This window comes from Clupea harengus, chromosome 19, assembly GCF_900700415.2.
Source record: "Clupea harengus chromosome 19, Ch_v2.0.2, whole genome shotgun sequence".
In the NCBI taxonomy this organism is placed as follows: domain Eukaryota; kingdom Metazoa; phylum Chordata; class Actinopteri; order Clupeiformes; family Clupeidae; genus Clupea; species Clupea harengus.
Genome location: NC_045170.1, coordinates 23578584 through 23602962, shown reverse-complemented (window position 1 = coordinate 23602962; position 24379 = coordinate 23578584). Strand labels below are relative to the sequence as shown.

At 41.0% G+C, this 24379-nt stretch overlaps 2 protein-coding genes across 3 annotated transcripts; one reads left to right on the top strand and one right to left on the bottom strand.

Annotated features, from left to right (window-relative positions):
* Positions 1 to 290: 290 nt before the first annotated feature.
* Positions 291 to 13795, top strand: LOC122133787 (centromere-associated protein E-like). Its single transcript, XM_042710595.1, has 3 exons — positions 291 to 2470; positions 3479 to 13098; positions 13276 to 13795. Exons 1-2 carry the CDS (start codon positions 403 to 405, stop codon positions 13066 to 13068), a joined length of 11658 nt encoding a protein of 3885 aa, XP_042566529.1. The 5' UTR covers positions 291 to 402; the 3' UTR covers positions 13069 to 13098; positions 13276 to 13795.
* A 3855-nt stretch (positions 13796 to 17650) lies between these two features.
* On the bottom strand, positions 17651 to 24142 carry lypla2 (lysophospholipase 2). 2 transcript variants are annotated; one of them, XM_012818404.3, is made up of 10 exons: positions 24035 to 24142; positions 22183 to 22278; positions 21487 to 21518; positions 21285 to 21350; positions 20446 to 20493; positions 20006 to 20076; positions 19655 to 19728; positions 18993 to 19094; positions 18411 to 18587; positions 17651 to 18246 (listed from the first exon to the last, which is right to left on the bottom strand). In XM_012818404.3, the coding sequence occupies exons 2-10, from the start codon at positions 22258 to 22260 to the stop codon at positions 18196 to 18198; spliced, it is 699 nt and encodes a 232-aa protein (XP_012673858.1). In that variant the 5' UTR covers positions 22261 to 22278; positions 24035 to 24142; the 3' UTR covers positions 17651 to 18195. The 2 variants fall into 2 exon arrangements, with proteins under 2 accessions (XP_012673858.1, XP_012673859.1); XM_012818405.3 differs by having other exon boundaries at positions 22183 to 22275; positions 24035 to 24138.
* Positions 24143 to 24379: the final 237 nt, after the last annotated feature.

Sequence of the window (24379 nt, the reverse complement as noted above, 5' to 3'; positions counted from 1 at the left end):
CTTAAAAAGCTTCAAGAAGAAATTAGAACCTAAGAAAAAAGCCCTAAAGAGCCAGGGGAAGACCTGAACACCAGGAAGGAGCAACTAACCCTTCTCCAGTCAGAACTTCAAACACAGAGAGACACCATGGAAGACACGATGAAGGATCATTCAAAGCAACAGGGTGAGCTAACAGAAAGGACAGCTAAGATAGACCAGCAACAAAGGAGCTAGACAACATGATGGATATCCACAACAAGGACAAAATTGAATTTGACCGATGCAGGGCTGAAATGGAAGACGAGAGAAAAAACTATTGAGAGCACTATTAAAGAGAAACTAGATGCGGAAAAAGAGGAACTTGAGCAACTGAAAAGTAAACTGCATGAAGAAAGACAGGAAATTGAAAACAACAAGCATGACATGATGAAAGACAAGGATGAGTTGGAACACTTGAAAAATGACCTTCAGAGACAACGGGAAGAGCTTGATCGATACAAGGAAAACATTCAAAATGAGAAAGATGAAATTGAAAAGAAAGTGTCTGAGGTGAAAGAAAATACCAATAACATGGAGAACATGATGCAGGAGAGTATAAAGGAGAACGAGAGACTGAAAGAACAAGCACGTGTTCTTCAAAAAGAAAAGGATGACCTCCAGAGTCTTGCTGAAGACACGGATGGAAGGAAGGTTGAGCTTGAACAGTTTAATATTGACATTGAGAAACAAAAACAAGAATTAGGAGAAAACAAACTCATTCTTGAGGCAGAAAGACGTGGTTTGGAGAAGAAAAAGGCAGAAATTGATATGAAAATGGACATATTAGAGAATGAAAGTGTGAAACAGAGGGCAGAAAACAAACAGCTGATGATGGATATACAGGAAGAGAAAGACGATCTTAAAAAGCTTCAAGAAGAAATAGAACCTAAGAAAAAAGCCCTAAAGAGCCAGGAGGAAGACCTGAACACCAGGAAGGAGCAACTAACCCTTCTCCAGTCAGAACTCCAAACACAGAGAGACACCATGGAAGACACGATGAAGGTCATTCAAGAGCAACAGGGTGAGCTAACAGAAAGGACAGCTAAGATAGACCAGCAACAAAGAGAGCTAGACAACATGATGGATATCCACAACAAGGACAAAATTGAATTTGACCGATGCAGGGCTGAAATGGAAGAAGAGAGAAAAACTATTGAGAGCACTGTTAAAGAGAAACTAGATACTGACAGAGAAGAACTTGAGAAACTGACAGATAGACTGCACGAAGAAAGACAGGAAATTGAAAACAACAAACATGACATGATGAAAGACAAGGATGAGTTGGAAAACTTGAAAAATGACCTTCAGAGACAACGGGAAGAGCTTGATCAATGCAAGGAAAACATTCAAAATGAGAAAGATGAAATTGAAAAGAAGGTGTCTGAGGTGGAAGAAAAGACCAATAACATGGAGAACATCATGCAGGAGAGTATAAAAGAGAAAGAGAGACTGAAAGAACAAGCACATGTTCTTCAAAAAGAAAAGGATGACCTCCAGAGTCTTGGTGAAGAAACGGATAGAAGGAAGGTTGAGCTTGAACAGTTTAATATTGACATTGAGAAACAAAAACAAGAATTAGGAGAAAACAAACTCATTCTTGAGGCAGAAAGACGTGGTTTGGAGAAGAAAAAGGCAGAAATTGATATGAAAATGGACATATTAGAGAATGAAAGTGTGAAACAGAGGGCAGAAAACAAACAGCTGATGATGGATATACAGGAAGAGAAAGACGATCTTAAAAAGCTTCAAGAAGAAATAGAACCTAAGAAAAAAGCCCTAAAGAGCCAGGAGGAAGACCTGAACACCAGGAAGGAGCAACTAACCCTTCTCCAGTCAGAACTCCAAACACAGAGAGACACCATGGAAGACACGATGAAGGTCATTCAAGAGCAACAGGGTGAGCTAACAGAAAGGACAGCTAAGATAGACCAGCAACAAAGAGAGCTAGACAACATGATGGATATCCACAACAAGGAAAAAATTGAATTTGACCGATGCAGGGCTGAAATGGAAGAAGAGAGAAAAACTATTGAGAGCACTGTTAAAGAGAAACTAGATACTGACAGAGAAGAACTTGAGAAACTGACAGATAGACTGCACGAAGAAAGACAGGAAATTGAAAACAACAAACATGACATGATGAAAGACAAGGATGAGTTGGAAAACTTGAAAAATGACCTTCAGAGACAACGGGAAGAGCTTGATCAATGCAAGGAAAACATTCAAAATGAGAAAGATGAAATTGAAAAGAAGGTGTCTGAGGTGGAAGAAAAGACCAATAACATGGAGAACATCATGCAGGAGAGTATAAAAGAGAAAGAGAGACTGAAAGAACAAGCACATGTTCTTCAAAAAGAAAAGGATGACCTCCAGAGTCTTGGTGAAGAAACGGATAGAAGGAAGGTTGAGCTTGAACAGTTTAATATTGACATTGAGAAACAAAAACAAGAATAGGAGAAAACAAACTCATTCTTGAGGCAGAAAGACGTGGTTTGGAGAAGAAAAATGAAGAAATTGATATGGAAAATGGACATATTAGAGATTGAAAGTGTGAAACAGAGGGCAGAAAACAAACAGCTAATGATGGAAAATACAGGAAGAGAAAGACGATCTTAAAAAGATACAAGAAGAAATAGCATTGAATAAAAAAGCCCTAAAGAGCCAGGAGGAAGACCTGAAACACCAGGAAGGAGCAACTGGACCTTCTCCAGTCAGAACTCCAACACAGAGAGACACCATGAAGACACGATGAAGATCATTCAAGAGCAACAGGGTGAGCTAACAGAAAGGACAGCTAAGATAGACCAGCAACAAAGAGAGCTAGACAACATGATGGATATCCACAACAAGGACAAAATTGAATTTGACCAATGCAGGGCTGAAATAGAAGACGAGAGAAAAAACTATTGAGAGCACTATTAAAGAGAAACTAGATACTGACAGAGAAGAACTTGAGAAACTGACAGATAGACTGCACAAAGAAGACAGGAAATTGAAAACAACAAACATGACATGATGAAAGACAAGGATGAGTTGGAAAACTTGAAAAATGACCTTCAGAGGACAACGGGAAGAGCTTGATCAATGCAAGGAAAACATTCAAAATGAGAAAGATGAAATGAAAAAGGTGTCTGAGGTGGAAAGAAAAGACAATAACATGGAGAACATCATGCAGGAGAGTATAAAAGAGAAAGAGAGACTGAAAGAACAAGCACATGTCTTCAAAAAGAAAAGGATGACCTCCAGAGTCTTGGTGAAGAACGGATAGAAGGAAGGTTGAGCTTGAACAGTTTAATATTGACATTGAGAAACAAAAACAAGAATTAGGAGAAAACAAACTCATTCTTGAGGCAGAAAGACGTGGTTTGGAGAAGAAAAGGCAGAAATTGATATGAAAAATGGACATATTAGAGAATGAAAGTGTGAAACAGAGGGCAGAAAACAAACAGCTGATGATGGATATACAGGAAGAGAAAGACGATCTTAAAAAAGCTTCAAGAAGAAATAGAACCTAAGAAAAAAGCCCTAAAGAGCCAGGAGGAAGACCTGAACACCAGGAAGGAGCAACTAACCCTTCTCCAGTCAGAACTCCAAACACAGAGAGACACCATGGAAGACACGATGAAGGTCATTCAAGAGCAACAGGGTGAGCTAACAGAAAGGACAGCTAAGATAGACCAGCAACAAAGAGAGCTAGACAACATGATGGATATCCACAACAAGGACAAAATTGAATTTGACCGATGCAGGGCTGAAATGGAAGAAGAGAGAAAAACTATTGAGAGCACTATTAAAGAGAAACTAGATACTGACAGAGAAGAACTTGAGAAACTGACAGATAGACTGCACGAAGAAAGACAGGAAATTGAAAACTGCAAACATTCCATGATGAAAGACAAAGATGAGTTGGACAACTTGAAAAATGACCTTCAGAAACAACGAGAAGAGCTTGATCGATACAAGGAAAACATTCAAATTGAGAGAGATGAAATTGAAAAGAAGGTGTCTAAGGTGGAAGAAAAGACCAATAACATGGAGAACATGATGCAGGAGAGTATAAAGGAGAAAGAGAGACTGAAAGAACAAGCACAGGTTCTTCAAAAAGAAAAGGATGACCTCCAGAGTCTTGCTGAAGACACGGATGGAAGGAAGGTTGAGCTTGAACAGTTTAATATTGACATTGAGAAACAAAAACAAGAATTAGGAGAAAACAAACTCATTCTTGAGGCAGAAAGACGTGGTTTGGAAAAGATAAAGGCAGAAATTGATATGAAAATGAACATATTAGAGAATGAAAGTGTGAAACAGAGGGCAGTAAACAAACAGCTGATAATGGATATACAGGAAGAGAAAGACGATCTTAAAAAGCTTCAAGAAGAAATAGAATCTAAGAAAAAAGCCCTAAAGAGCCAGGAGGAAGACCTGAACACCAGGAAGGAGCAACTGGACCTTCTCCAGTCAGAACTCCAAACAGAGAGAGACAACATGGAAGACACGATGAAGATCATTCAAGAGCAACAGGGTGAGCTAACAGAAAGGACAGCTAAGATAGACCAGCAACAAAGAGAGCTAGACAACATGATGGATTTCCACAAAGAGGACAAAATTGAATTTGACCGATGCAGGGCTGAAATGGAAGATGAGAGAAAAACTTTGCAGAGCACTATTAAAGAGAAACTAGATACTGACAGAGAAGAACTTGAGAAACTGAAAAATAGACTGCAAGAAGAAAGACAGGAAATTGAAAACAACAAACATGACATGATGAAAGACAAGGATGAGTTGGAAAACTTGAAAAATGACATTCAGAGACAACGGGAAGAGCTTGATCAATGCAAGGTAAACATTCAAAATGAGAAAGATGAAATTGAAAAGAAGGTGTCTGAGGTGGAAGAAAAGACCAATAAGATGGAGAACATGATGCAGGAGAGTATAAAAGAGAAAGAGAGACTGAAAGAACAAGCACAGTTTCTTCAAACAGAAAAGGATGACCTCAGGAGTCTTGCTGAAGAAACGGATAGAAGGAAGGTTGAGCTTGAACAGCTTAATATTGACATTGACAAACAAAAACAAGAATTAGGAGAAAACAAACTCATTCTTGAGGCAGAAAGACGTGGTTTGGAGAAGAAAAATGAAGAAATTGATATGAAAATGGACATATTAGAGATTGAAAGTGTGAAACAGAGGGCAGAAAACAAACAGCTAATGATGGAAATACAGGAAGAGAAAGACGATCTTAAAAAGATACAAGAAGAAATAGCATTGAATAAAAAAGCCCTAAAGAGCCAGGAGGAAGACCTGAACACCAGGAAGGAGCAACTGGACCTTCTCCAGTCAGAACTCCAAACACAGAGAGACACCATGGAAGACACGATGAAGATCATTCAAGAGCAACAGGGTGAGCTAACAGAAAGGACAGCTAAGATAGACCAGCAACAAAGAGAGCTAGACAACATGATGGATATCCACAACAAGGACAAAATTGAATTTGACCAATGCAGGGCTGAAATAGAAGACGAGAGAAAAACTATTGAGAGCACTATTAAAGAGAAACTAGATACTGACAGAGAAGAACTTGAGAAACTGACAGATAGACTGCACAAAGAAAGACAGGAAATTGAAAACAACAAACATGACATGATGAAAGACAAGGATGAGTTGGAAAACTTGAAAAATGACCTTCAGAGACAACGGGAAGAGCTTGATCAATGCAAGGAAAACATTCAAAATGAGAAAGATGAAATTGAAAAGAAGGTGTCTGAGGTGGAAGAAAAGACCAATAACATGGAGAACATCATGCAGGAGAGTATAAAGGAGAAAGAGAGACTGAAAGAACAGGCAGAGGTTCTTCAAAAAGAAAAGGATGACCTCCAGAGTCTTGCTGAAGAAACGGATAGAAGGAAGGTTGAGCTTGAACAGTTTAATATTGACATTGACCAACAAAAACAAGAATTAGGAGAAAACAAACTCATTCTTGAGGCAGAAAGACGTGGTTTGGAGAAGAAAAATGCAGAAATGTATATGAAAATGGACATATTAGAGATTGAAAGTGTGAAACAGAGGGCAGAAAACAAACAGCTAATGATGGAAATACAAGAAGAGAAAGACAATCTTAAAAAGATACAAGAAGATATAGAATTGAATAAAAAAGCCCTAAAGAGCCAGGAGGAAGACCTGAACACCAAGAAGGAGCAACTGGACCTTCTCCAGTCAGAACTCCAAACACAGAGAGACACCATGGAAGACACGATGAAGGTCATTCAAGAGCAACAGGGTGAGCTAACAGAAAGGACAGCTAAGATAGACCAGCAACAAAGAGAGCTAGACAACATGATGGATATCCACAACAAGGACAAAATTCAATTTGACCGATGCAGGGCTGAAATGGAAGACGAGAGAAAAACAACTGAGAGCACTGTTAAAGAGAAACTAGATACTGACAGAGAAGAACTTGAGAAACTGACAGATAGACTGCACAAAGAAAGACAGGAAATTGAAAACAACAAACATGACATGATGAAAGACAAGAATGAGTTGGAAAACTTGAAAAATGACCTTCAGAGACAACGGGAAGAGCTTGATCAATGCAAGGAAAACATTCAAAATGAGAAAGATGAAATTGAAAAGAAGGTGTCTGAGGTGGAAGAAAAGACCAATAAGATGGGGAACATGATGCAGGAGAGTATAAAGGAGAAAGAGAGACTGAAAGAACAAGCACAGGTTCTTCAAAAAGAAAAGGATGACCTCCAGAGTCTTGCTGAAGAAACGGATAGAAGGAAGGTTGAGCTTGAACAGCTTAATATTGACATTGACAAACAAAAACAAGAATTAGGAGAAAAAAAACTCATTCTTGAGGCAGAAAGACGTGGTTTGGAGAAGAAAAAAGAAGAAATTGATATGAAAATGGACATATTAGAGATTGAAAGTGTGAAACTGAGGGCAGAAAACAAACAGCTAATGATGGAAATACAGGAAGAGAAAGACGATCTTAAAAAGCTTCAAGAAGAAATAGAATCGAATAAAAAAGCCCTGAAGAGCCAGGAGGAAGACCTGAACACCAAGAAGGAGCAACTAACCCTTCTCCAGTCAGAACTCCAAACACAGAGAGACACCATGGAAGACACGATGAAGATCATTCAAGAGCAACAGGGTGAGCTAACAGAAAGGACAGCTAAGATAGACCAGCAACAAAGAGAGCTAGACAACATGATGGATATCCACAACAAGGACAAAATTGAATTTGACCAATGCAGGGCTGAAATGGAAGACGAGAGAAAAACAATTGAGAGCACTGTTAAAGAGAAACTAGATACTGACAGAGAAGAACTTGAGAAACTGACAGATAGACTGCACAAAGAAAGACAGGAAATTGAAAACAACAAACATGACATGATGAAAGACAAGGATGAGTTGGAAAACTTGAAAAATGACCTTCAGAGACAACGGGAAGAGCTTGATCAATGCAAGGTAAACATTCAAAATGAGAAAGATGAAATTGAAAAGAAGGTGTCTGAGGTGGAAGAAAAGACAAATTACATGGAGAACATGATGCAGGAGAGTATAAAGGAGAAAGAGAGACTGAAAGAACAAGCACAGGTTCTTCAAAAAGAAAAGAATGACCTCCAGAATCTTGCTGAAGAAAGGGATAGAAGGAAGGTTGAGCTTGAACAGTTTAATATTGACATTGACAAACAAAAACAAGAATTAGGAGAAAACAAACTCATTCTTGAGGCAGAAAGACGTGGTTTGGAGAAGAAAAAGGCAGAAATTGATATGAAATTGGATATATTAGAGATTGAAAGTGTGAAACAGAGGGCAGAAAACAAACAGCTAATGATGGAAATACAGGAAGAGAAAGACGATCTTAAAAAGCTTCAAAAAGAAATTGAAGCTATGAAAAAGGCCCTAAAGAGCCAGGAGGAAGACCTGAACACCAGGAAGGAGCAACTAGACCTTCTCCAGTCAGAGCTCCAAACACAGAGAGACACCATGGAAGACACGATGAAGATCATTCAAGAGCAACAGGGTGAGCTAACAGAAAGGAAAGCTAAGATAGACCAGCAACAAAGAGAGCTGGACAACATGATGGAGCATACTGAGCTTGAACGAAGAACACCCGTGACACAACCACACCTGCAAAAAGAGACCCTAACTGAGAAGGATGATCTCGATAAAGTCCGATCTGATATTGATTTACAGAAAATGCTTCTGCAGGACGACCTCAAACTAATAAAAAGAGATAGAGATGAACTAGAAGAAATCAAGAAGCAAATTTACAAAGAAATGGAAGACATTGAAATAAAGAAAAACATTTTGACAAGGGAGAGAGATGTGATAGACCAGAGAACTGCCGCTTTGGAAGTGCAACAAAGAGAGTTAGAGCTGGAAAGACAAAGCCTTCGGGATGAAAAAGACAATCTGGAAAAGACTAAATCTGTGCTCAGAGGTACTGGAGAGATTGAGAACCTCATGGAGGAGATGAAGAAACAGAAAGATGGCATAGATGAGATGGCCTTTCAGCTCAAGAAAGAAAAGGAAAACATGAATAATATGATCAAAGAAATGAAGATAAAGGAAGAAGGTCTAAACCAGAGACATGTGAATCTACAAAGTTTAGAAGAAGATATAAAAAACGAAAGAATCCTACATGAACGGGAAAGGAATAAGTTGGAAAAACAGAATCAGGAAATAGAGGGGATGATGAAAAAAATAGAAAGGGAGAAGGAGGAATTGATTAAGCAAAAGGACGATGTCAGCCTGAGACAGGATGAGCTCAATCTCCTCCTAGCTGAGACTCAAAAACAAAGACGTGACGTTGAGGACATGAGCAATGCCCTTCAGCTGCAGCAGAGTGAATTCACTCAGTGGGAGATGACACTACAAAAACAACAGAAAGACTTGGATGAAGGCTGGGAACTCAATACAAGGGCAAAGGATAATCTGGAGAAGATGACACTAGAAACTGAGGAGCAAAAACAACAATTTAAAGAAGATATGGAAAGGTTGATGAATGAGAGAGCAGAAGTTAATCACCTGAAAAATGAAATTCAGAAAGAAAAAGAGAGGGTGCAACATTTGACCAGAGTAGATGCTACAACACAAACTCCTATGGTGGACATGAGACAGACTGTCCCAACCCTTTCGGTAGAGTCCGAGCCTGTTGATGTTGCAAGACCTGATGCAGCAACAGAAACACCTCTGACAGAGATAGCGCAGGCTGATGAGGCAACAACTGCAGTGAAGTTGGAGATGGACGATGCTACAACACAGACAATTCCAGTGAAGGTGGAACAAGCTGATGCTGAAACACAAACACCTGTGGAGACAGAACAGTATGATGATGGTGTAAAACAAATACCTGCTGTCAAAGCAAAAAAGACTGATGTTGAAAGAGCTGTCACCGAAAAGAAACCTGCTGATGCAATAGCACAAACACTTACAGCTGAGATGGTCACTGCTGCATCCCAAACTCTTGAGATGGAAATAGAAAAGGCTGATGTTGAAACACAAACATTTGATGTGAAGCTGGAGCAGCCTTTTGCAGCAGTTATCAAGGAGGTGAAGGCAGCTGTTGGCATAATACAGGCTGATGTTACAGCACACACAGCTGTGGTGGAGAAAGAGAAAGTTGAGGCAGCACCACCTGCAGTGAAGAGGGAAATGGCTGATGCAGCAACACAAACAATTGCTGTGGAGACAGAACGGGTTGTTGCTGATGTTACAACACAAACACTTGCAGCAGAAGCGGAGCAGGCTGATGCAGCAACACAAACACCTGTGGTGAATATGGAACCATCTGATGCTGCAGCACAAACTGTTGTGGTGCCCTCAGAACAGGATATATCAACACTTACAGAGGAGATGGAACCGGCTGATGTTCCAACACTTTTATTTAAGTTGGAGCAGGCTGATGCTGAATCACAAACCCCTGTGGAGGATATCGAACAGGCTGATCCAGCACCACCAGCGGAGGAGATGGCTGATGCTGAAACACAGACATCTACTGTAGAGCCAGAAAAGGCTGATCCAGCACCACCAGCAGAGGAGATGGCTGATGCAACAACACAGACATCTACTGTAGAGCCAGAAAAGGCTGTTGCAGCACCTGAAACAGCTGCCATGGAGTTGGATAAGCCTGATGCTTCAACACAAACTCTAGCGGCAGTGGTGGAGCAAGCTGATGCAGACACACAAACAGTTCCAGTGCTTACAGAACAGGCTATTGCAGGAACATTTGCAGTGGGGATTGAGATGGTTGATGCTGCAACACAAACACTTGCAGCAGAAGTGGAGCAGGCTGATGAAGCAACACAAACACCTGTGGTGAATATGGAACCATCTGATGCTGCAGCACAAGCAGTGGTGGTGCCCTCAGAACAGGATGATGTAACATCTGCAATGGAGATAGAGTCTATTGATGTTGCAACACCTGTGGTGGAGACAGAGCCGACTGATGCAGCTCAACCTGCGAAAAAGGATATGGCTGATGCTACAACACAAACTTTAGCGGCAGAGGTGGAGCAAGCTGATTCTGAAAAACAAGTCGTTTCAGCACTAACTGAACCGACTACTGCAACACATGCAGAGGAGATGGAACCTGCTGATGTTCTCACACGTTTGTTTACGATGGAGCTGACTGATGCTGCAACACAAACCTCTGTGATTGAGGCGAAACAGGTGGAACAGGCAGATGCTGCAACACAAACACGTGTGGTTGAGATGGAGAAGGCTTATGTAGTAAAACCAGTGGTGGAAATAAAGGTGAGAGAAGGGGATGAAAAGAGTACAGCCGAGATCCAAACTGAGACACAGAAATTGAAGAAACTGATGGAGTCTTTAGAAGGAGCAAAAGCTGAAATGGAGCAAAAGAGGGCTGACCTAGAAAGAAAGAGGCAAGAGACAGAGAACATCAAAACAATACTGAACACTGAAAGAGAAGAGCTGGAGCAGACAAGGGCAGCGAACCAGACAGAGAAGGAAACAGCAAGAGCAATATCCACACAGCTTCTGAAGCTGAAGGAAGTCCTGGAGAACCTCTCATCTGAGACCCTGAGGAAAAGAGCTGAGCTGGAGTTAGTCAGTGAGGAGATTCAGAGGAGAAGACAAGAGAAGGAGGCAGATGATAGAGCAAAAATGAAGAGAACATATGCTAAACAAATAAAAGAACAAACTGAGACATCAGTTCAAACCGAGATAAAGGGTGAAGAATTCGACACCATCCAAGTTCTTATGGACAGAGACAGGCAGGATTTGGAGACGATGAGGGAGATGTTGGAAAGAGAAAGGATATTACTGGAACAAGAAAAGATGGAGGCAATGAGCAGTAAAGACAAAAGGATGGAGAAAAGGTTGGATACCAAAGACAAGGAGCAACAAGAAGGCGAAAGGGAACCTGACATTCATGGGGATGTTATTGGTAAAATTAACATTTCCACACAAACATCTAAAACAGAACCTGAGCCAACAAAAGACTTTAAGAGAGAAGAGTCTGACTCCAGTAGAGACACACTGACAAAAGAGATGGAACAATTGAATTTCAGAAAATCTGAGATAGAGACGCAAGCGCAGGAGATTGCAAAAAGAGCAGAAGACTTGAAACTAAAAGAGACTGAGCTGGAGAAAACATTAGCTGATATACAGCTGTCAAAAACTGCCATGGAAATTACAATTAAAGAGCAGAGAGAGGAGGCAGAACGTATACTGGAGCAAACACAGGGGGGAAAGGAAACCCGTGCAGAGTTAAATTCAGAGATAGAGAGACAGACAGGTCAATTGAAGGATGTCTTAAACGAGTGTCAGAGAAAAAAGAAAGAGCTACAACAGATTCAGGGTAAGATCCATGAAACCGAAGACGAAATTATCAAGCTAAAGGACATGAAGAGGATGCTAGAGATAGACACACAAATGAAAGCCATCACAGACCCTGAACTTATTGGAAAAGAAGACAAGGCTAAAGACCAAAAGAGACAAACTGAAAGAAAAGACACAGCAACAATGACAATTGCAACCACTGAAAAAATCACGCAACAAGAAAATGCTGCCACACAAACACCACATGAAGATCAGAGAGAGATCAAAGAGTTGAAGCACTGGCAGGAGGCATACCGCAAAAAGAGTGAGGAACTTTCATGGATGGAAACAGAAGTAAACAGACAGCGAGAAGAAACCGAGAACAGTATGAGGAAAATAGAGAAAGAGAAGGAGGAGATGTTAAGGGATGGAGCTGAACTTCAGCAATGCCTGGAAGAGATAGAAAGAGGGGAGGCAGAAAAATGCGTGGAAAGACTAAAATCACTCAGAACTGAATGGAGGATGAGAGGTTGGGATATTGAAACACTGGATGTTAGAAAAAGAAAGGAGCCGAAAAAGAGAGAAACTGGAAAGAGGAAAATCACTGACAGAGAAGAGATTGAACAAATAAAAAAGAGGATACATGAAATGAAAGAAGAACTGGAGAAAAGATGGGAATCCATTGAACAAAAACAGAAGGAGAAAGTGACGAAACGGAGAGAACTGGAGCTTAGAAGAGCCGACATAGAGAAATACAAGGAAGTGCTCCAAAGAGAACAGATCAAGGACCGCCAGAGAGCCATGGAGAGAGAGAGAGAGGTGCAGATTATAAAGGAGCTAATGGTCAAGGAGATTGAAATACTAAGGCGCACAGACAAAGGTATCAGCAGTGAAGAGCTGTGGAGACTAGCCCTGCAGATATCGCAGCTGGAGAGGTCACTGGTGAAGACCACACACAGGGGCGTGCAGACGCAGAGGGAGCCGAGACAGAGAGAAGCAGTCACCCCACACCTGGAGGAGACACAGGAGTTCCAGCAGAGGCCTGCAGGTGGAATGGTACAGGTCAGCTCTTTTGCAGAAGGAGGACTATGGAAGCCCAGAGAGAGCAGAGGGACACAGACAGGAAGAAGAGAAGAGAGGACTTCTCTGGGTCTAAGGCTGTTGTCGTGGATCAGGAGGTGCTGTGACTGCTGCTGTCCAACAGAAGGCCAGGGGGAGGAATACCAGTGGGTGGAGCTTCACGAAGAAGAACTCCACTAAGGACTTTCTGGAAAACTTCATGATATGCAGGTGAGAGACAAAGTGACATGGACATGGATTATTCACACTGAAAGATGTCTGTTTGCTATTAGATAAAATGAACAAAGGACAAATGTAGTCAGAGAATCGAGGTGTTATTTAAATACTTAAAAAAACATGTTTTGTCATGATGTTTCTAACAGAACAATTCATATTTGTGTCTTTCAGCAACTCACATATTCTTGGAATATGGACAGACACATCTCAAGTTACCAAGAGGAAAATAGTAATTTATCCTTCCTTATATTTCTGTTTTGCGTTTACTTTGTTAATTTTGAGCATTCATGCTCTTATTTCATATAATCTCAGTCCTATATTACCTGACTGCTGTATGTAATCAAGGTAGTAAATAACTGCAAAATCATATTTTATTTTGTTGGTCGTGCATATATCTTAATGTCTCAAAGAGGAAATCATCTACAGGGGAGTACAAGAAAGTTTGTGACATCAGGAGATTCAGGAAATTAATAAATCGTTTTTTTTTATTATTATTTCTTAGCTTCATTTTAAGCCCAGTAGTATATAAAGTAGGCTTTCATTGTGGATATTATTATAAGGGCTTCGTTTAAGTTGTATCAGTGCATCTGAAGCACACACTTCTGAATGCTAGATTAGAAACTAGCATTTTGAATCTAAAAGTCTGTTCCTGTTTTACATACCTTATCATTAAACATGTACTTGCAATATATTACCTGCATGTTTATTTGTTTGTTAATGTTTATTTATTTAAGCATATTTGAGAACTGTGAAAATGTGATTATTATTATTATTATTTGTGTTAACTATTAAACATATTCAAGTTAAGCATTCATGTTTATTGTATTCATTGGGTGGGGGGCTGCTGCTCTTCTACTCCTCCTGTGCCAGCCAGGTAGGCTACATGTGATGTCTTGAGTCATTGCCAGTCAGCAGATACCTGATGTGCCGTAGCTAACCTATACTCTAAATGTGCCGGAGCTAACTTATACTCTAAATGTGCCGGAGCTAACCTATACTCTAAATGTAATACATTCATCCTTTGTTGTGTTTGACCCTTAATACCTTTGATGTAAATTTGAAGTAGAGCCCTCGCTGGTGCCTCAGTGAGGAGAGACGGGGAGAGCGGGGTAAGATGAGCTGTTTTTGACCTAAGTTGACCTATAGCCAAGGGAATATGAGACATAAATAAAACTAATGCATTCAACCCAAGTTCAGGATGTGAGCCACTTGTGGACTTGACAAGAATGGCTCAACAATGTGGCTCAACTTGCCCCATGTTAGGGGTAAATTGACCCATCTGAGAAAACAGTTACTAACTATTGTATATACCTGATTTTAAAGTAGAATTCTAAATATAAATATGAAATCCCCCATTCTGCTGATTTGATTGGTGTTCATGAAATTCATATTATAACTAATTTGTCTTCAGTTCTGAAACCTGAAGAAGGTCAAGACGGTGTAGACTCTCAACTGTATGTTTGGCATCATACTTTTTTAAACATATACATAACGTTACATAACGTTCTGAATACCCATATAATCGCAAACTTTGTAGCCAAGGACATAAACACCAACATGTCACAAAAGTACGAAAAATGCTATTCAAAATGGCAAAACATCGCCAAGCAGGTAAACCTAAATCTAGAGTTACAAGCGCATGACTGGAACCCTTATCTGTTCTTCCTCTGTAATTACGTGGCATAACAGCGGTTATGATACATCTAAAATGTGAAGTGTAATGTTAGTTATTCTTTGTCAGGATGCCACATTTATTTAAACACAAAAACGTTATGTAAACACGAGGGGGGATGACTAGTTGAACTTAGCCCCAAGGCTCCTGCCCATTTTGCCCCACAGCCTCCATTTTGGGCAAAGTGCTTAATCTAGCAACCCAGAGCTACCATTTTACTAATTCACTCATGTTTTTACACTGCCAGGTAATCAACATATCTAATACAACTTTTTAAACTGAGATAAAATGTGAGGGTGATTATAGCCTTCCATTATATGCAAAAAGAAGGGGATAAAAAAAAACTTCCTCGCAACCTCACAGGCTAAATTACATTTTCTGTAAAAAAAAATATGCTCACCTCTTCATCCACATGGTTCTTACAGAAAATTGGTATGGTTGTCCAGATACATGGTAGCTGCACTGGCTTATTTTACCACTCTCCCCCATAACATCTTAGCTGCTAGCCACTCACCAACAAAATGAGTATATTCTTTGTAACTCCTAAAATGAAGACGGAACCGAACTTGCTAGCAGGGTGTAGTGTTTTTAACTCACTGTATTCAATTTAAAATGTGGATTTGCGTGGATCAAACACCTGGGGTTGATTGGCGTGTGTTCTGTAAAAGGCCATAGTAGAGAGTAGCCTAACTGGCACGTTCTGGCCAAATCCCCCTCGGTACAATTATATGGCACAATATCTTCAATTTTTAAGTTTTTCATAAATAATTATCTATAATATTGTTGTTAAAGTGTGCGATTCTTTCCCAGTCGCTACCGAATGACAGTAGAGACATCTAGTGGATGAAGGAGGATTTGTAAGAAATTGTTTGTCTGCAACTGATGCTTAAATCAGAGGTGATAAAAGCGTGCGTTTGGTCACCGGTATCAATATCTCCTATAAAATATAAACCACCTTAAGGTTATCTCTGTCCAATTAAAAAAACACTCGACGTGATTATGCGATTTGCATCATTTATTCCATACACAGGTGTCTTGGAAAAATGGACAAAGTTGTCCCTGAAAACACTAAGTAAACAAACAAGGCAAGGGAAAATGACAAAACAACCTGACATAATGAGATCTATCACAAACAAATGTAAAAATTCCATCCATGACAAAACATGACTGGGAAGGAGGGGGGGGGGCTACGTGACTTGATAGCCCACAGTTGGATCCAAAATGCTGCCGATCTGTCTAAGGAACGGCTTTACAATCAACATCCAAGCCTAAACCCAGTGAAGGACAGACACTACAACCACAAAACGTCATGGAAACCATATGAAAAAAGAGGAGCGGGCTTGAAATGGGGTCAACTACGACCGTAGACCCTGTGAAAACTAAAGGGATACATTTAATAGAACACCTCTGTAGTCTAATGTCCTTGAGTTTCATTCATAAAGTAAACGTGTCCCCTCTAAGGAGTAAGACCAATTTTAACAGGATGAGGAACAGACAGTCCTGTTCAGAGAGCTAAACTCATAGATGAACAGTGGTGGGAGTATATGGGAGGAGGCTTGAAAAAATCAACAGTTCAAAGAAAGAATGGGGAGACAGAGAACATAAAGTAGAGTAAAATGGAGACATTCATTACTTATCAAACAACAATCTGTTCAATTAACATTTAGCATTAAACAATATTCTTAGATATACAGAACACAAGCCATGGAGAACTGAAGTGTGCAGGACACCCAAGCAGAGCGGCACTGCAGGACCAATTCCTGAGTCCAATTCAGAATCCCAATCACTGGAGATTATTTTATTGATTTCACTCTTATATACTTATACTTTTTAAAACAAATGATTCTTCAGTTTAGTTTTAAAAGAGATATATTCCCATTGCAAGTTGCCACAGCCACTGCGTATTTGTGTGTGTGTGTGTGTGTGTGTGTGTGTGTGTGTGTGTGTGTGTGTGTTTTGTGTGTGTGTGTGTTATGTGACTAATCCTGACCATTCACTCGGGATGTATCCTCACATGTCGGTAAACTACCAGAGTAAAAACACAGGTGGTCTAGTCTGGCCTCAATCAAACACAGCGCAGAACCACAGAGATGTGCTGAAATGCTACCTTGCTGCAGGATGACTACAGGTCAACTGGTACGAGCTGGACATGAAATTATGGTTTATTCACTTCCTAGTTGTAATAATCAATTCAAATGTCAGGTTTAGTGTTGTCATATTACTTTTGAACATGATAGCTGAGCATAATGGCTAAAGCTCCATGCCATGTGTAACGCTTCTCTATTCACAAACATGAGAAACCTTGTGATAATCTAATTTTGCACCACATTAATGTTAGCTCTTTGTCACTTCATTCAGGTATAGCACAATCAAATATCAAAACAACCATACTGGCAAACCAAACAAATTTCATCATTGCTTAAAATTTCATTACCTAAATGGATTTCAAAGAACCAAGCATGGTGGTAGATGGATTGAATGAAGCACTGGTGTCTTTTATTTTGATTATTTCCTCCTTTTTTCTTAATGAATTTGACCCCAAACGTGTGGACCAGTCAGATCAAGAGGCTGCATCAGTGGCAGGACCTGAGCCCAGCAGACCAGACCAGCATGCAGTGGAGCGATTTGGGGGGGGGAGGAGTGGTCTTGTAGGGACGGGTCGGGCAGACAAGTCCAGACCCAGGTAAGGCCTAATGCTTTTAATATGACTCCCCTGCAGACTCACTCACTTACACAGCATGAAAGTGGAGGTGAGGGAGTGAGAGAGACAGCGGAGAGAGAGAGAAGGAGACGGGTCAAGCGAAAGGGAGAACGTGTGAATGCCAGATGATTAGGGAATGTGGAGGGGTTGTTTTGGGGCGGGGGGGGGGGGGGGGGGGGGGGGGGGGGGGGGGGGCAATAAAGGCATTTTAAGACGTGCTGTGTGAATAAGTGGTCCTTCAGGACGAGTGTGTTTGTGTCAGAGCGAGCACCAGCTAGTCGCTGTGTTTTAACCCTCTGCGTTTACAAACAGTGTGTCCAGTAACGTTTGACAAATACTTCATGTACAGAAGGTACAGTATGTTCAAACAAGGTGTATCTGAAATGTACACAGTATGTACAACTGAATGTCCATGCCTGTGTATCTATTAATGCATATGTTTCTTGCCATCTTGAATGTGGTGTTTGTGTGTTGGTATGCATTTCTGTTAAAGGTTGAATTTGTGTGTCTGTGTGTTTACAATTGAATGTGAGCAGTATATCTGTGTCAGTAATAGGTGTCTGAGTGTGTTTGTGTGTGTTTGTGTTTGTATGTGTGTGTGCGTGTATGGGCGTGTGTATGTGTGATGGGGGTATGTTCATGGCTGTTTCCTGTGGGAGAATGGCAGGTTGGAGGTGAGGGATCAGTGTGTAAAGGTCACAGTGGGGTCACAAAGAGGTCAGATTCGGGGCAACTGCTTCTCAATAAACTCCTTCACAGCAGCCATCTCCTGTAGAGCACAAACACAGATGGATTTAGAAACGGATTTGCACTAAGACACATGGGAAACATATATGCTCATACCCTCACCTGAGTGTGGGGTCGGTGCATTAGACCAGAGAGACCAAGCAGAGAACACACACACACACGCAAACACACATCACACACACTAACCTGAGGACAGGAGCTATGCATAAGACCGGGGTAGGTGTTGAAGGTGAGTTTCTGCGGCGAGACAATGGTCTTAAGCTTTTCAGCCGTCATGGCCCCAAACTGCACCGGGATCATGGGGTCCATCTCCCCATGGCACTGCAGGATAGGCATATCCCGGTTCCCACTGTTACTCGCTGCCTGTGGAGTGGGCAAAGAAAATACCACAACGTCAAAGTCATTCCAATTACAATCATAACAGGAAAAATATGACCTTATTTCTTTGTTTTCTTCACCATAAACACTATATATTAAAATGAACACAAATTTTACTTTGGATTAGGAGTAGTTTTGAAATGTTGATGATATATTTGACATGTAGTTTAAAGTATGTCCCTAAACAATCAAAGGGTTGGACACTGAGGGAACCAAGTGTCAAAGAAGAATCCAATAATCTAACCCAACCAGTGTTCTACTTCTGCAGGGGGTTATCTAAACCTCCAGAGGGAGCACGCACACGTCCCATTGAGATGGTGACAAGGTAGTGTGCTGTGTGTGTGTGTGTGTATGTGTGTGTTTGTGTGTGTGAGAGAGAGAGAGAAATACCTGAGGGAAGGTCTTGTGTAGTGGTAACCAGCAGCTCAGGGCAACCACGCCTGCAAGCTGCTGCTGGCTGGTGAGCGCAGTGTAGAGGGAGAGAGCGCCGCCCTGCAGCATCGGAAGAACAATATTGGAATTAAATACCAACAAGCCATGTCAAGACTACTTGCTCCATAGGTAGTTAACGAACAATACAAAAAAACTGTACTGTTCCATCTAAAAAGTGCAGAGGAATATTTACCCCTAAACAAAACCCAACACAAAAAACTCCCACTTCATTGATCAAATACGCTGTTTTACATTCCGTATACAGTGAAATTCATACACAACAGAATGACAGGACAAACACTGCAAAAGATGGAAACAACCAACACACAGCAAGTGACTTGATCCTTTAATGGACCTCTTCTCTTGTTAAAACTCATTAATAAACTGTAATATAGATGAATCAAGATTTAGCTTGCAGTTTCACAGTAGATACTGACTGATGAGAAACTCACAGCCATACATATTATGCCTATATTCACAATATAACAGCTGGATGTGCACCTCCACATCTGTTCACTTTTGTCTATGTTTTGTCTGTTTCAACGATAACTTGTGCAGAAATAAGGAGTGGACATATCCATCAATGTGACTGGGTGGCTCAAACGTGCAGGTTCTCTCACCTGTGAGAAGCCCCCTAGGAGCACACGGCTGGGGGGAATCCCATTCTTAGCCTCATGGTCAATGATGGCCCTGACTGGAGAAGAGAAGACTGCTTTGAGAATGTGCGTCTGTTTTCTGTTTATGTTGTGTCTGTGGCCTTGGGTCAAGAGGTGAAGTAGAAGTAGACGGCAGAACACACAGTGGAGTGCGAGTATGAGTGTGTGTGTGTGTGTGTGCGAGCGTGTGTGTGTGTGTGTGTGCGAGTGTGTGTGTGTGTGTGTGTGAGTGTGTGTGTGTGTGCGAGTGTGCGTTTGAGGGCAAGTGCGTGTGCAAGTGTGTGTGTGTGTGTGTCTTAGCTTAGCTTCACTTACTGTTTTCTGCTGCTCTCTTGATGCCAGCCTCATCCTCTGGAGACTCTGGACTCAAACCCATCAGATCAAACCTGAGCATATTTAAATCTGCTGTTAGACACACTCCCAAATTATACTGACAAGCATCTCAATAAAACAGACACACACAACAGGTGCCCATACCCTCATTGGAGCCGTACCCACAACTTCATAACACTCACACTTATTCATAACAAATACACCTTCAGAGCGCACACGCACACACAAACACCAACACCAACACACACAGATACATAGACGCACAGGCAAAATCTACCCTTGCAGATACACAAATACACACCCTGTATTTACACATACCCCTATAGGACACAATAACAAATATGAAACAGACAGACACCCCCATTACACATACACAGACAGATACTGGCATAAACATAACACCCACATAAACACAGACTCACCACGAGGGCATAGTCATCTTCATGTTAAGGGTTACAGGTATTCTAGGCCTGCAGGGTAGAAAAACAGAGAGATGAGCACTGCAAAACCGGACGGATGAACCAGGGACACAAAAACCTCTAATGGGCCACTACTACGCCTCAAAAAGTGGATCATTTTAGTCAACTTTTAACTATAGTCTGCTTATTACTCTTTTAAACTACAGTATGCAAATCAACCTTTTGGATTCAGTTTGGATACCATCAAGAAGGTGGCACCCTTTTAGCACACTTAAATGAGGTCAACATTACCAATTCAGAAAACGTTTTGTCAACAGGGTTATTATCGTAAACTAAAACTAAAACTTCAGACATTTTCGTAAACTGAAATCAAATTATTCACCCAAAGAAAGTGTAAAACTAAAATGATTGCTAAAAAACTAATACAAATGAAATAAGAAAAAGACTTCATAATTGTCTTCATGCTACACTAATCCTTGTCAACTTTTGTCATTAAGTAAAATTACTAAAACTATTATAAACTAAATAGAAATTAATCCATGAAATTAAACCTAAACTGAAACTAATCTGAAAATGTTAAACTCTAACAACCTTTCTTGTAAGGATAATAAACTACAGACTGCAACTACTACATCAATTACGTGTCTCTGGGGCCAACAAGGGACACTATTTAAGTAAGGGGATATTTTTAGGCTGTTGAGTTTCAAAAGGGCCTTCTTTCCAGAGCAAAAACACAAGCTGCCTCTTTAATGAGAACGTCTCCCTATGCATTAGGTAGGAATGGCCCATAAAGCACACTGCTGTGTTGTGCATCAGTAGATGGGCACAGCGGGTTTACTCACGCGTGTGGGCAGATGTACTTCACATAGGGCAGCCGGATGGCGGTCATAGAGTCTGCCCAGCCATGTCTGTGGGACATGGAAACACACACACATTCACACACATAAACATAAGCACGCACAGGGGGAGTGATAGGGCACTATTCAGATAAATGATGAGGAATACAGAAATGGACAGGAAGAAAACAAGAAAACCTGAGCTCACCCGGAATCACCCAAACCATGGAGGAAGATAACCTGCAGAAAAACATAAGGAATTGTGTTTGTGTGATTGCCTCACAATCACTCATGTGACTAGCTGACACGGTGTGAATAGTTTAAAGTGCAGTATGTGTTTAGTGTTGCCCAAAACATAACTGCTTCTTAACAATGACATTGTAAAGGTATGATAGCCTTACGTAATATTTTCGGTGCCATTTATATGTCTGTATTCTGTGCAATCTATATGTCTGTGCAATCTATAATGCTAATCATAGTTTTGATACTTGTTATTATTATTATTATTATTATTATTATTATTAACTGATTGTTTGTAGTCACTATGGACAAAAGCATTTGCTAAATGTCTTGTAAATGTGTTACTCAGGGACTGGCATTCATTCATACTGCCTCTCAAGCTCTAAAGCAAAGCCTTTTTAAAAAGAACAGATTTTCAGCAGAAAAGGGAGAAATCGTCCTGTCAGTGAACACAAATGCTGAGAGGTCAGCATGAGCTGGAGCAGCAGGTGCCTATCTGGCCTATCAGGATTAGGACTGCACTGAAGAGAGGAGTCAGGAGGAGCGTGAGGTGTATGAGACTGTGTGTATGCAAATGTGTATATGTGTATGCGTCTGTGTGTCTGTGTGTGTGTGTGTGTGTGTGTGTAAGCGAGTGTGAGTGTGTGTATGCGTTAACACTCACTGCGGCCGTCTCCTTCTCGGTTCCTGACACCGTCACGGCCTCGGCAAGCAGCGGCACAGACATGTTGTTGCCACACATACACTGGAGCAAAAACTACTGAGAGAAGGAAAAACACACACAGTGAGCACCACATACACACACACAGATTTATTTACACACACTCCCATGACTGTTAAATCACTAAAACACCTCAGGAACAACAGTCTGTGAGGGCACACTGAGCAATGTTAGCATCCTATTTCTTAACTCACAAACTACACCGTAAACAAGCCTACAGTCCTTAAATTAATCGCCACTTCTGGTGACGACAAATCATGTTAATGATGAAATGAGGGCGTTTAGCAAAAGAAGGCTGTATTTCCTGGGCACTGATAGAGTGCAAAGACAGAGGGGGCACTAAAAGGAGGAAGTTCTTGAGACAGTGGGAAGGACGCATGGAACAGGCAAGAACATCAGTTAATGGTTAAGCCTGCTTGATTATGTAGTAACTAACTCAAAAACACCCTGAGAAAATGTATGGGCTGATCCCAAGAAAAGTTAGCTGGACAGGGAGTTGATTTGGGATTACAAAAACTCAAACTAGCTCTGAAAAGATGTTTTTTTTTTTTCCCACCACAGAAAACATTAAAAAATCAAACACAGCGAAAATTATAGATTTTGCCTTTATAAAATGACATTCTTTTAAGTCTGCATTTGACTTTCCTCAATATGCGGATATGTCTGAAAATGACAGGGGTCATATTTGTCTTTGAGTGACACCTCACTTCTGATTTCATTACGGTCATCAGTAGCGCCACCACTGTCAAAAGAATGGCCTTAAGTCAATCAATAAAAGGAATAGAGCGAGACATAGGCGCAAAATGGGAAAGCAGTGTAGCCCTATTTCAGCTTGTCAGCTCGCCGCTGTGCTGTCTTCGGGCGGTAACCTACAAACAATGCCTGCAATGAGAACCTCTGGTAATAACATCATGAGTTTCCATCTGACTTGTATTACAGAAAACAAGTGGACTTGTGTTTCGTGCCGGTCTTAACTTTAACGTTATTTTCCTACATCAACACACTCGCCTTCAATGGCGTTTATCTCTTCCCATCGACAATTATCCGTAACGCAAGCCGATTCTGTCACAAACATAATGTTTTAACAATGAAAATGAAAGTGGCCGACAATGCAATGAAACTGCAATGAGAGGTTGCTGAGACACCATGACATTAACTTGTGCGGTAATATAAAACGAAAGACGATCACCATCAGACGCACTGAAATGTCATTATGAGCCACTGTCTCATAGTGGGCACCTAGGTCAGTGCACACGCCACTACGGGACAAAACCCCACTGCATCGACCGTACAACGGATGACACTACCCTTACATCTAAAGACTGGGGGAAAAAGCACATCCACCAAAACCGATCGGTAATATGACATTGATTCAGCTCAGGTTTATTCACGAGGCAGGAAGAGGGGGTGGGGATGGAAAATAATTATGAACCAGCTTAACGTTGTTGATCGAGATTGTGGAATTCAGGAATGGATGAGTCCAAACGCAAAGCCACTAGACTGTTACTACTGTGAATACGATACATCCCCACAAGCACCCAGCTTAATCCTGTTTAGTGAGCTAGCTCTTCATTCTCACAATGAACCAGTAGCCCCGCAGATGAGGCTGTATTGTCTCACTAGCTCCGTTGCCCTCGGCAGTACTTAAGGCCTCGAATAAACCGACTATACAGGCAAATAAACACACAACAACTGTCGACCAACTTGTCGAGACTGGTCTCTATTGGACCAGGTCCATGAATAGAATAGTAGTTTAATAAAACAGCGGCCCTCTTGTAGAAATTCATACACTCACCGCTTGCTATCCCAGGTCACACCGGAACTTCCTGCTGCTGCCGGAGAGGGGCGGAGGATAACTATCATGACATCACAAATTCTACTACACCCTTTCGCGCTTTAGCAGGAAACTCCCGTTTTTCCCGGGACAACTTAAAATATATAGGGTAGTGATGTATTAATTCACACTATAAACAATTCTGTATTAGTAACTTAATTAACTTAAGTCAGTTTCCCAGTTGATAGGCCCCGGATACTGCATGTATTTCAAAATTAGACAAACTGATTATGTAATTACGTTACCTTCCTTCTTTCCAAAAATAAAGCTTTGTGACTAACGGGAGTACATAAATTCAAGCTACTT